The sequence below is a fragment of the Coccinella septempunctata genome, chromosome 2 (genome assembly GCF_907165205.1).
Source record: "Coccinella septempunctata chromosome 2, icCocSept1.1, whole genome shotgun sequence".
In the NCBI taxonomy this organism is placed as follows: Eukaryota; Metazoa; Arthropoda; class Insecta; order Coleoptera; family Coccinellidae; genus Coccinella; species Coccinella septempunctata.
In genome coordinates this window covers 27,860,392-27,874,995 of record NC_058190.1, presented here as the reverse complement: position 1 = coordinate 27,874,995, position 14,604 = coordinate 27,860,392, and the positions used below count along the sequence as shown (strand labels likewise).

The 14,604-nt window shown below is 34.9% G+C and overlaps 1 protein-coding gene across 1 annotated transcript in view; it reads right to left on the bottom strand.

The window, feature by feature from the left end:
* The window catches only part of LOC123307125 (adenylate cyclase type 10-like), a 106,013-nt gene extending 96,785 nt beyond the window's left edge, over window positions 1-9,228 (bottom strand). The window contains exons 1-4 of the mRNA XM_044889343.1: window positions 9,198-9,228; window positions 9,122-9,145; window positions 8,814-9,044; window positions 1,398-1,673 (exon numbers count right to left, since the gene is read on the bottom strand). Of these exons, the coding sequence (XP_044745278.1) occupies window positions 1,398-1,673; window positions 8,814-9,044; window positions 9,122-9,145; window positions 9,198-9,228 (562 nt within the window). The remainder of the gene's footprint in view (window positions 1-1,397; window positions 1,674-8,813; window positions 9,045-9,121; window positions 9,146-9,197) is intronic.
* Window positions 9,229-14,604: the final 5,376 nt, after the last annotated feature.

Here is a 14,604-nt window from a genome sequence, read left to right as displayed (position 1 = left end):
TTATTATCTTTATTATGGTTTATGTCAGAATGTTTTTTAATTTATTTATTTCCTCAGAACTGAGTTTTTATTTGTGAAAGGTTTTTTCTGTTTTTAGTGAGATTTATATTAATTCATTTATTACTTTTATTATTTATTATAGTTTATATCAGAATAAATTTTTTTTTATTTATATATTTATACTTTGTTTGCGAATAAAACTATTCATAAATTCAATCTTTACTCATATTTTAGACAAACGTGTAATAATCTTTATATTTCCTCTGTATCTATAAATATATATAGGTATATAATAAATATATTTTCATGATTTCTTCTTAATATTCTAGATATCACCCATCCTTTTTTTCTATTACTTTCATGGATCTCTACAGAGTAAGTAAAAATGTATTAACGGATTTTACCAGTTGTACTTTAATTTCATTACCTTCAGAAAGCACTATTGAATTATCTACAAAACTAAACATTAGAAAATCTTTTTTTTTTCAGTTAACACGGTTTCACACGCGTTGCACCTAAACCATGAATATTTTGAAATCAACACTACCTTTCAACAAATCAAATCACACAAACATTGCTATTCAAATCTTTGTTTGTGGCACCAAGATGGGATAAGCAAGGATAGACTAGTGCACATCTCGCCGAACCGGTACCGGTACCACAGAGTTTGACTACCCACTTAGCACCAGAGACAACCCTTTATATGCTTAGCACCAACTGTAGGTAGTCTGTGGTACCGACCATTTTGGAACTGATATTCAGTGTGCAGTTCAATGTGCTTTTTTATGGAGGTGATGAAAAAGAAATAACTGATAAAATTTTCATCATCAATACATTTTGACCACAAATATATTAATTTTATGTTTTCCATATGGTTCAATTATGTATATGGAATATTGAAAACATGAAATTTAAATAGTTATTAAACAGATATACCAAATATATCTGATAAAATATTTATATATTTGAAACATCATTTTAATAGAACAAATATTTAGTTTCAATATCACTTAAATGTATTAGCCATAGAAATAATATGGAACAGATACTTTTATGTTCCATATTTCATCTATTACTATTCTTTTAGAAAGGAGCTGTGTTCCTAGTTTGAGGCGGACATAGGAGCATAGCTGCTACATAAGAGCTCTGTATTTGTACTCTTAGTGTGATATATCTGTTATAAAACAAGGAGCGCGGGATACATTTCTGCTTCATAACGGTTATGAGATATGGTCACCTGGGAGGTCATGGTTTCCAGTCCTGCATGAAGCCCATGGAGGCAGACTTCAATATTTATCTATATGCCGCGAATTCTTGATCATTTAAAAATCATTAGAGATGAAAAACTTTCTTCATAGTTCGGAGAACAAAAGGAAATAGAAGTTGGCATTATTCACCTCGAAGTTTTTCCCCGGTTTCCAATATAAATTTTCCATAATGTTTTTTTATAACCAATGCACAATCTATTGCCATATGGACGTTCTGTGTAATATAACTGCCTCTTGTGCATTTCCAAATCACAACAAGGGCAGTGGGAGAAAATTTGATAATATCTCCTCCGTTTGAAAGGATTTCCTGGACCAAGGCGCCAAAAAATGAATTCAACTGATTGGTGAGCTTGATTTTGTAATCTGCCTTCATTTTATGGTGTCTGTCTACAAGGCAGTGCATTCCTGAAAGAGAAGGAAGAAAAGGAAGGTACTATTTGTTGCTGCAAATATTAAATATACAACAATTCGAAGTTGGGTACTAGCTATCACTACAGGGTCTTTCACGAGGAACCTCACCCATATTTATACGGGAAACTACTGAACGTATTTTCATGAAATTCAGCACTTATAGGTATTTCACGATGCTGACGAAATCTAAAATATTTTCAAGGCATGAGCACCTCCGGTTTTTCCGGAAATGACGTCAACTTCCGTTTTTCAAATTAGAACACCATTTTTTTATTGCAGAAATAGATTCCTTAGAAAATTTCAAGTTATTTTGATGTAACATTTTTCAGTTTTGGTTGGAAAATTCTCTCTGAGCGGGAAAATTCGAAAAAAAAATCGAAAATAGAGCTCCGCTGAAACAAGAATAACTTCGAGGTTTTTGGATGGAAAATTTTCATTTTTGCGATTTTTCAAGAATTTTTAGCTATTTCTTTTCCCTTCACGCCAAAAAGATGAAATTTTTAGGAACTGTTACTTAAACCATGTTTTAGATTTTACTACCCTAATATGCAAGAGAAAAAAGTTACAGGTTGTTCCTTAATAGATGGCGAATTTTGATTCGAATTTGTATCGGAAACCTCTTTATTTCAACTAATCGGCCATCGGTTTTCTCTCCAGTGATAAATAAATAATTCCTTATGAACCATATGCAAAAACTTACCATGTTTTACATTCTTTTTTTTAATGATAGATATCTTTAATTACATCTGTCAAATTCCTTTTCATTCAGTAGCATTTTGTGTTTACTATTAATTTGGTGATAATTCGTATTAAGTTATAAAATCGATCACTATGCCTAATTTTACCAATGAAGATTATTTAAATCTCATTCAACTTCATGGAGAATGTAATAAAGTTGTAGATAGAACGATTCGACTGTTCATTGAGAGGTTTCCTGACTGACCCAGACCAACGAGAGATACCATTAACAGAACCATGACAAACTTGAGAAATGTCGGATCTTTCGTTAAGACAACTATACACAGAGAAAAAAGTGTAGTAGAAGATGAGAACAACGAAATTACAGTTCTTGCATATTTTCGTGTGAATCCTCAAAATTCTCTCAAAGATGCCGAGATTGATCTGGGATTATCTCAATCGAGTGTTTGGAGAATATTAAAAAAAAATAAAATGCACCCATATAAATTCAATAGGGTACATCATTTGAAGGAAACTGATTTCGTCAGGAGAACAGAGTTTTGCGAAGCTATGATGATTCGATTTCAAGAGAATGACAACTTTTTGGACTGTATAATTTGGACAGATGAATCTAAATTCACAAAGAATGGTTCTTTCAATAGGCATAACAGTCATTATTGGGATGAAGAGAACAACCACCACTTCAGACAATGGAACTTTCAAGAGACCTGGAGTTTCAATGTTTTTTGCGCCATCAAAATAATGCAATTCTCGATGTTCACATTTATGATGGGACTTTAACTGATAAGATAGAACACTACACATGTTTGCATTATTTAGAGAATGTTCTCCCTTAGGAGATAGATATTCTGACATATTGACTCAAATAATTGAGCCGCTAGTACAGAACCATAATGACTTATGGTATCAACAAGATGGCGCGCCTCCACACAATTCACTCAATGTGTCAAATATCCTCTACAGGCTATTTGAAGATCGATGGTTGGCGAACAATGGTCCACATCTTCGGCCACCACGTTCTCCCGATTTAACTCCTTTAGACTATTATGTTTGGGGTAGGATAAAAAATATTGTCTACTCAACTCCCCTGACTGATAAAGAGGACTGCATAGAACGAGTCAGAAATGCGTTCAGGTTTGTTTAGATTTTTAGATTCATAGTTTTGAAACTCAATTTGGTTTTTAAACACTTTTGCAGATCTCTTCCTCCCGATGAAATAAGAAGATCAACGCACGAAGCATTCCTGAGACGTATAAATAAATGTCTAGAAATTAACGGTCAAAACTTTGAGCATCTTCTCTAGTTATAACTGCGAGAGTTTGCCATGGTTCTCCTAATAGTAACTTGAAGTCGGTTTCAAGAAGGGGTGAAAAATCTACAGCATGGTTCAAATAACAGTTCCTGAAAATTTCATCTTTTTGGCGTGAAGGGAAAAGAAATAGCTGAAAATTCAAGACGAAAAACAGTTTTTTGTGAATAACTCAGAAAATATCCATTTTAGGGCAAGGGTGTGATGCATACACTCACATTATTTTTTAACGTAGATTCAATATCTGCCATAAAAAAATGGGGTTCTAATTTGAAAAAATTGATTTTTCACGATTTTGACATCCCTAACTTTGAAAGCGATTTTTTCACCCCCTGTATCATGAATCGCGATTTCGATTTTCAAAGTGGATACATCAATCTTACATCTTGAAAAATCGCAAAAATGAAAATTTTCCATCCAAAAACCTCGAAGTTATTCTTGTTTCAGCGGAGCTCTATTTTCGATTTTTTTTTCGAATTTTCCCGCTCAGAGAGAATTTTCCAACCAAAACTGAAAAATGTTACATCAAAATAACTGGAAATTTTCTAAGGAATCTATTTCTGCAATAAAAAATGGTGTTCTAATTTGAAAAACGGAAGTTGACGTCATTTCCGGAAAAACCGGAGGTGCTCATGCCTTGAAAATATTTTAGATTTCATCAGCATCGTGAAATACTTATAAGTGCTGAATTTCATGAAAATACGTTGAGTAGTTTCCCGTATAAATATGGGTGAGGTTCCTCGTGAAAGACCCTGTATATCTGAGCAATACAGAGTATTATAATTATGATAATAGCATTTTTTCCGAAAAAGAGTTAATTATTAATATTTACATTATTATTTATAAAAGCAACCGATGGTTGGTTTTGATGGCAAAAGGAGATGTTTGAATTTCCCAAAATAGGTATGGAGTATGGCCCAAAATATGTTCTCTAGAGACTCTACGATACTCCTAGAATACACGTTACAGTCTATGTTTTAGGGAGTATCTGTAGTTGCTGAGGATGTATTTCCTACATTCTATTAACTACATTCTTGTTCGCTGCTTAAGAGTACAATGTAGTTTAGAGAAAATAATGTCAGACCTCCAAGATGAAAATTTTCGTTAATGAACGAGATCGAAAGGGCAGAACCCAAAATTAAACTCGAGGCTCAGGTATCTCCCTTTCCAACAAGTCTAAAAAATCTTGGTTTGCGAGAATAAATTCTTTGGTTTTTCTGAAAAAAATAATAATTCAATTTGAAGTAACACCACTAATACCGATTTTCAATGTTTTTAAAAAAGAATAAACTATGATCACGAAAAATTACTGTGGGTCCGTCCATTCGAGAATTATTGACATCCCAGTAGGCCTTGAGTCCAGAACCAACAATATCCGGTCACAAGAGACCTCCAAGTCACCAAAATAAGTCATTTCACCCAAAAATTCCCCATATAAAATATTCAAGATGGCGAAACTTCAACCCATAGAATTTCGAAAAAATTTCATTAAATTTCGGCATCAGAAAAACGCAGGCAGTTAACATGTTAACAAGGAGGTTCAGAAGTGAACATGGAAATATCAACCTCTAAAACGAAAATCATGGTAATTGCCATTACCAGAGAACCGTGCCAATATGAGGTGGAGCTGATAACAACAAAATAATCAAACAGATATGCGAATTCAACTATATAGGAACGATGTGTATTCACCATATGGTAATTTGAAAGAGTGAAAAATACTGGATGATAAAAGGGGCCATAATAATTATTATGGGACGTTAATGTCCCAATCTGAATATGTAACAAGGCGGAACCGGGCGAGATGTGAATTCTGGAACAAAAATATGCCACAGAAAGGATATAACACTAGACTGGTGAAAGTCGTAAATAACGGAAAATCAACAGCGATAACTGTAAAAACCAGCATCTGAGCGAGATCCAAGAAGACAGGCAAAAATAAGAAGCAAGGATAGACGGACCTCACAAGATGATCTAGTGAAGAAGGACATCGAGATGCCAGTCTCAAAGGGACCTAAAACCATATCATATGACTGGGAAAAAAAAATTGTTTCATAAAGCTCCTAGCATCCAGCACATATTTTTTTTTGAATCATTTGTGAATGAGGAAAAAAGGATTTAATCTTTCAGTACTCTTGTGGCTTCATAATATGAGAATACTGGCCGGAATGAGAAAACCCAATAGTAACATTGAATCAAAAAGCTGCATAATCCTAAATAGAACCATTCGAACTTCCAAAAAGATAAGGCAACACGATGAATCAGGAACGCTTGGTTTTATTTCCAGAGAAATAAAATTGATGTTCGATATTATACTTCATTCAAATTTATTTTAGCAGTCGGTTGGCCATGAAATAATTTTCTCAAGTTTTTGTAACTAGAACGAAGTTAGGTTGGCACTCATGAAATGTCGTTAATGTCATAACGCCGTTGCCACAACTAATAGGGAACTCTAACGATTTGTCAAAATCAGCTAAGCGATCGTTGCCGTGGGGCACACAAGGTTTTCCCTCCATTGATTCTCATGCTGTTTTGGTCGAGTATTGCATGTTGTGCCTGTTATTAGAAAAACTATTCTTCCTGGCGTTTGATTAGAGTGTTTAAACTATAACTTCGTCAGAAATCCCTCTTTACAGTGATAATAAAAAGCTTTGTGTGCCCCACGACAACGAACGCTCAGCTGATTTTGACAAATCGTTAGAGTTCCCTATATCAATTTTTATTACGAAAATTCGAAAATGCCAAAAGTGATTGAAAAAAGAGACAGGGTTTCAGGAAGTGCTAGTTATAATTCAGGTCCGCTCATTCAAATAGTTATACCCTGATATTCTAAAATCAACAATACTTCAGACGGTAGCGAACATATTCAATGTAAGAGAATTTATATAATGTTTCATCTGAATCTAAACGACTTATATTTCAGCTGGATATTTCCACAATCAGAAAGATTATGAATTAGGGATGGGCGAAAAATATCGATATATCGAAATATCGATATTTTTTAAAAAAATAATCGATAAATATCGTCGATATTTCGAATTCCGATACTATCGACTATCGATATTTATTTCGAAGTATCAAATTTCGATATTTTTCCATGTGTCGCACATCGTTGATCTGATGTGTTTAGTGTGTAGTATAACGACCACGACAATGAGTGGTGTTTTGGGTTAACTTCGTAGTTCAATCCTTCGTATCTACGCATTGAACTCTTTGGGTTCCCATAGAGTTCAATGAATCTACGGTACGGGTAGATCATTGTAACGCTTTGTGACAGTAGTTCTAAACGAAAAGAAAAGGAGTGCACGTGCAATTTGCACTTAAAATTAGTAATTGATATTAGTTTTGTATTTTAAATAATAAAAATATTGATAACACTTCCAAATCTGTGCTTCATTACGAATATTTTAATAAAGCTCATGGGTAACCACAAATTTGGTATATATCGTTAAACCGATATATTCAAATAATAAAAATATTGATAACACTTCCAAATCTGTGTTTCATCCCGAATATTCTAATATATCGATATATCGAAATATCGATATTTTTTCACGATATATATCGATACTGTTGAGAAATATCGATACAATATATATCGATATTTTTTTCATCCCATCCCTATTATGAATGAAGAGGATGACAAAGAATTTCCTTCCATTGGGAGACTCAAAAAAGTGGTGGCATTTGAGAATTTTATGTTTGAGTGAATTAATGCGAAAAGTTTACTACAGGATTTTCGATAAATGTCATCGGAGAATAAGTTCCCTAAAATGGATTTTTCTATTTTTCATTTGACTTGTCCTATACAATGTAAATGTCTTAAGGTACTAATAAATACCTAATTATTATTATTATATCAATGTATTAAGATGAATAGCCACAAATACGCGCAAGTTGCCCTGTTACTTGTTTATTCATGTCAAATTTTTGTTCAACGGTGAAGTTGCATCTTAACTTGAAACTTCCTTCAATTCCTTTTACTTATATTGATGCAAGATGATTTTTGTTGAAGAATTTAACATTCTTGTAATTATCTGTTAATTCCTTCGGGAGATACCCATTCCCAACCACTACATCATATGCATTTCATCTTTGCGTTAATATTTTTGAAATCTACAAATGATGTAAGCCAAAGAAGATAACGAACATAAACTCTCCTCAAGTTAGTGCATATTATGATATTATACTGATCTCTTGTATTTTCCATGCAAATAACTGGATTTGGTATGCCTTCAATCAGTTTGTATAAACTTCAATTATGTTCGTCACATATTTTATTAAGAGATTCGACATTGTGATAAAATAAGTAATAACAGAAACTTTTATGTAGAACGGGCAACATAGCGTTGATTTAAAACCCAAAAATGTTTTGACAAGCTTCATAACCCCACATTTTCGTACTATACAGAGTGAAATGTGTCAAATTTCCATGGCCAACCGCATTTCATCTTCGAGTTATTATTTTTGAAATATACAAATGATGTATCTAAGCCAAAAAAGATAACGAACATTAACTCTCCTCAAGCTAGTGCATATTATGATATACTTATTTCTTGTATTTTCCATGCAAATAACTGAATTTTGTATGCCTTCAATCAGTTTGCATAAGCTTCAATTATGTTCGTCACATATTTTCCGAAGAGATTCGACATTGTGATAAAATACGTAATGACAGAAACTTTTACGTAGAACGGGCAACATGCGTTGATTTAAAACTCAAAAATGTTTTGACAAGTTTCATAACCCCACATTTTCGTACTATACAGAGTGAAATGTGTCAAATTTCCATGGCCAACCGACTGCTAAAATAAAATTGAATGAAGTATAGATATAATTTTGACAGGAACTGAAATATGGTTAGAAAGCTTGTGCTTTCCCCATCAAAATTTTGAATACATCTGATTTTTGACGGGAACTTGCCATTTTCTAAGGTCTAGTAACTGAAATGGATGAAAAAGTAAGATAATAATCAGAACTGTTACAACATCTTCACGAGCACAGCATGCCATCAGCAGAGCATCAGTTTTTTCGCTTGGCGAAAGGAAACATCTTGTTTCAAAATTTCACGCTGAAACAATTCTCATCGAATAAATTTTCAATTTGAAGCGTTTCTGTTAGTTTACCAGTAATTTTTGCGTATAGAAGGCAGCATTCTATTTCTCTAGGTGAATAATCATCAATATCGATGAGCGCCTCATCTGGTAAAAAAGATGCGAATATTTTTATCTGCTTTTCGAGCTTCTCGGCTCGACTTAGTTTAATACTGTCTGATTCGGATTTCCCTTTTTCTAATTTCTCAGTATTCCTGTAGAATCTCATAGACCAAATGTACTCTTCTTCAGGCTTTATACGCCCTAAAAGTTTAAATCGTTCATTTTGGCTTAATGTATCCAGAATAAATGGGCTTTTCTCAATTCGCCTCAATACTTACATAAACGCTTATGAGTATAATCACCTGAAAAGGAGGTTCATTAAAAATATATTTCTTTTGCTTGAGGAATATTTACCTTTTGTAGCTGATGTTTGTGACGTACTCATTTTTCGCAAATTGTCATACAGACGGAATTGTTTTGCAATTTGAAAGTAGTCGAAAATTACTAGACTTTTTGAGCAATAGTTCCTAAGCCATATTTTGGCGATTAAGCGTCTTAATCAATGTCTTAAAGCGTCTTTAAGCGTGACGTCATTAATTTTGTTGTCGCAAAAATAGAATATCGCTGATGGTTGAGTCATCTGTCGTTGTCATTAGACAGCGAATCGAATTGTGAATTTTTCAATTTCTGTTCTTCGGCTATTAGTTGAAAAATATTTATTTATTCTAAATGATAATGCAGAAACTGCATTATTGGCAATAAAATTACTCTTCCCTAGTAGAAATTCAAATCAAATTCGATATAAACAACATATTCTCCCTTCTTCTTTATATTACCTCTTTCCGCTTAAGACGTTCTGTGCTTAAGACGACACAGGCCAGAGACAAGATGACTCTATGACACAGGCGCTCTTCACAGACCGCCAAGTTCCGCTTAAAGCGTCTTAAAGACTGACGTCATGACTTATTCGCTCGAATAGCACCGCTTAAAGACGCTTCACGCGTCTTAATCGCGAAAATATGGCTCTAGTAACGAGAACCAAAGATTATAGAGTAGAAAGATAGAAAACGCAGCGACTGAAATGATGTGAGCGCCATCTGTGTTTCAAATGTATGTTTGGGGACTGGTTAAAATATTAATTCGAGGGACATTTGCAGAAAGATACGAAATTTTGTGAGATTTCAGATGACCATTAGGTTATCTATGATGACCATTTTGAACAGAGGTTTTGAATGTTTTGATTCTCGTACCGCCTTTTGATTGTTTATCAAGCCCGTTCTAGTTGATGATTATTGAAATTTTTGTATAATTTTTTGGTGAAAACCTCAAAATATCATTCGAAAATTATTGTGTATGGTGAAGAACTGTCGATCAGATAAAACGAATCTCACTAAGGAAAATGGGAATGTCAGTATTAAAACTGGTAACATATATGTTATGTTATGTTATGACTTTTATACGTCCATTCAAAGAATCTCAATTGCTATTCCTTCAATCTATTCAGAAATGCGAAGGTTTCATTGATTTCGTTTTGGGTATCGAGTGACTGTCGAATTGTTGTTTGGAAAGTCAAACCATACTATGAAACCTGCTGTGAGTGTTTTACTCATTCATAATTTCAAATATTTGTGATTTTTTTATAAATTGCAAATATAAAAATACAGCACATCCGACAGCCTGTTTCATATAATGATAAAATATGAGTTTTCATCTGAAAATTGTTCGGAACCAATTGATATATCAATTGATTTCGAACAATGTTAAGATGAAAAGTAACATTCTGAGCACAAAACGAAAACATACTTTTGTTTTGTCGCTCAGGATGTTTGTTTTCTGGTCTCAACAAAGTAGATATTGAAATTCAATACAAGGAATATAATTCGAATTTAGCGCTCCTCAATTATGAAACAGAAAACTGTTATCAAACAGTTTTTCTGTATTGACAGTACGTTTTCAACCTCATCTCATTTTCAAATGTGTTTTCACTGATCAAATTTTAGTTGGTTTTTAGTACTAGAGATATGGAGGCGTTTTCCTACTCTATAATCTTTGACGAGATTGTTATCATTTTACCCAGAAGTCTGAAATTTTCAATCATCTAATCTATGTTTTCAATTTGTGGCGGATATGTCAATATAATAGGAGACGATGTAGATGTAGATGTAGATATACCGTCTGTTCCGGTATTCCTGAACAGTACTGTCAGTATTTCAGAGACGATGCCTATTGGCCCAGTCGTTCGAGTTCTATTGTTATTCGATTGCGGGCCAGTAAAACCAGCAATATCGGAACAGGCCCAATATGGATCCATCTTTTGAAAATCGAGGTCGGACTATTTTTATTTATTTATTATTTATTTATTTAGTATACAAAAGCCGAGTTATAACCTATGTGGCTCAAAACAAATAGAACAAAAGCAGAGACACAGAATGGGCAAAATGCAGAAAAAAGGCTGAAAATTCCCAAATATACAGAAAAAAAAAAACAAAAAGAAATAATAAGATAAAAAGAAGAATTAAATTAATTTTGGATAGTTCTACACCAGCTATCAACACAACATTACACGGTAGTTTGTTCCAACCATGTAAAACTCTGTGGACTTCTCTGGACAATTTATAGCGGTGTCCTCTGAGACTTGGATTCTTGGATTCGAGTTCAGACGAAATAAGTGAGATAAGTCCACTCCAGCCTGTCGGAGTCTTTACGGAAACGGGTATCCTACACTGGTTCCGCATATTCAAGAATTGGTCTTATGTAAGATTTGAGCAGATGGAAACACGTTGAAACAAAGCAGCTAACAAAAACTCTGTAAAAGAGAAAGCATCTCTGCGAAGCCTTTCGGCAAACAGAGTCCACGTGTTCAGACCAGCTGAGTCCCTCAGTCATCACTACGCCCAAATCAGTGTGTGATGCGCAGGGTGTGATTGGTGTGCCATAGTTAGCATATGGCAGGCGAGGATTATTAACTCCGAAATGAAGAAAGACAGACTTTTCAGGGTTTGAAGGAATGAACCAATCAGCACACCACTCCTCAATCCTCTTCAGGTCTTGACGGAGCGTCCAGTAGAACAACAGGGGATTAGCATAAATTTTAGTGTCGTCAGCGAACATAGAAACAACCGATCTAAGAAGTCCAGGTAAATCCGACACATATAAAAGAAATAATAATGGACCCAAGACCGAACCTTGCGGGACTCCACTGGTGGAACAACGTGAACTAGAACTAGACTCTTACTGAGAATCGACGTTCGGTGACAAAAGATCGAATCCACAGCAGAATATGCCCCCTGACGCCAAGATGCTCCAATTTGAAACAACCGATCTAAGAAGTCCAGGTAAATCCGACACATATAAAAGAAATAATAATGGACCCAAGACCGAACCTTGCGGGACTCCACTGGTGGAACAAAGTGAACTAGAACTAGACACTTACTGAGAATCGACGTTCGGTGACAAAAGATCGAATCCACAGCAGAATATGCCCCCTGACGCCAAGATGCTCCAATTTGGCAAACAACCTACGGAATTGGACCTTATCAAATGCACGAGTAAAATCCAGGTAAATGATGTCTACTGGAGCCCTAGAATCAAGAGCAGCCGTCCAATTATCCAGGTAAAGCAGGTTTGTGATAACCGATCTACCAGGAACAAAACCCTACTGGTTAGGTGGGATAATAGAATTGGTTAGAGCAAACTTCATTATTTCATCCACAACAATTCTTTCGCATATTTTGGCGACACCACAAGTAACCGTGATTGGACGATAATTATTGGCGTTGGTTTTATCTCCCTTTTTGGAGTTACAGAAACCTCCAACCATCTATCTATAGAATTTCTCATGATTACCAGATCTAACCAGATTATTTTCGAAGATTCTTCTAGCTGTCAATAAAGTCTTCTTCAATTCATCCGAGTATATTCTGTGATAGTGATAGTCACGATGAGATCTGCTTCGCATATACCGTTGCCTTATAGATTTTTTGTGGCGTATTTGACGATGCATTTCATAAGTGATCCAGGGCTTTGAAGGAAATACAGAAAATAACCTCTTGGAGGTACTTCGTTCAATCCCATACCTAAACACACCCGAAAAAATTTCCCACGCTTCATCAATCCCCTCCGCGTAAGCGAGTATCGACCAGTCTAATGCTAGCAGGATTTAATTGAGCCTAGTGTAATCCATCATGATCCACCACATCTCTAGTTTTAACCTGCCTATTTACTGAAGGCGAAAAGGAAAATTGCATAATAGACTTGAGGACTAGATGGTCAGATCGGCCAAAGGGGGGAAGATACTCAATATCTGATGTGAGATTCTCGTCATTAACCAGAATCAAATCGAGCAGTGACGGATTCCTCCCCTGACGGAAGCGTGTAGGTGAATTTGATCAACTGACTGAACCAAACAAAAAATCGATGAGAACTTGTGATGGAGAATTCGGCCCAGGAAGTTTAGACATCGATAACGGCCACCTCAAGTCTGGAAAGTTGAAATCTCCAGCAATTAACGTCGGCACCCCATTGGAAGACAGTTCTCCAAGATGTTCAAAGAGGACAGTATCATATGGTGAGGCACGAGGTCTATAAATAAAACAAATATTTAGGGCAAATGAACAATTGGAAATGTGGAGAAATAAGTTGTCAATGCCAGGAGTACGCAACTTATCAACAGAAATAGAGAAATTGTCACTTATGACAGAATGTACATAAATGCAGACCCCACCATCCAATAGTGGTGTATATAATTAGGAATATCATAAAGAGAATCCGGAACATCAGGTCTTAACCAAGTCTCTGCCAAAAGTATAAACATGTTGACACTTACAAGGGCAATGATCACATCATACTTAGAATGAAGTGATTGCACATTGGTATATATATATGACCATTCCCTTAACGACGACTCGAGCAGAGATGAATTTCTCGATTCTCCCTTTTACGGTTACAAAGCCGCCATTCAATCCCATCGAATTTGCCCACCCTATACAATATCACAATAATATTTATTTCCAATACAATCATATGAAAGGTGCAAATGAGCCATTTAGACTAAAAATGGCCCAAGCCACAATTTTTTTGAAATTGAGCTTAAAGTAAATATTGATACATTTGTGGGCCGTTCTTATTATTAACTCCGTTTCAAAAATATTGTAGCTTGGTCTACTTTTGCTCTATTCGCCTCAAATATAGAGTGCAAAACATGAAAATTCGCAGTGTTGCTGTCTATAGTGATTTTTTTACACCTACTATGTTCTGTATGATGATTAGACTAATCGGAGAAAAGAATTTACTTTGTTCTTTCAAATTATTTATACAATATATATTTATTTATTTATTATTATTATATATTTATAACAAAAACTATGTCAAAAGTCCCCATCATACCCCTTTTGCGTTGTTTTTTATTCAAGGTGAACGGTCACAAATCTTGATTTTTCATGTACGAGGATAATTACCCACGATATGCGATGTTGCGGATATTAAGCACTCTCCAGTAAGTAGGTACTGGTGGCTTTTTTTAAATCAACATTGTGAAGTCGCATTTCCACAGTAGTAATTTCCAACAACTTCCTCCTAACTCTGGTCGACTGGGAACTTACACCGACTTCTGAAGTTTAATTACGATTGAATCAAGGGCTGATTAAAGTTCGTCGTGCCGATCGATAAACCAAGTCGGCGACGGATCTTTGAAAAGGCTTGGTAATTATGTATTTCCACAATCACTTTAATACCGTGCTGGCGGTTTACAAGAAGCACTATAGTTTGTTCACTCATTCGACTGCAATCACCAATCTATTCAAAACCAGTAAAACAAAATTAC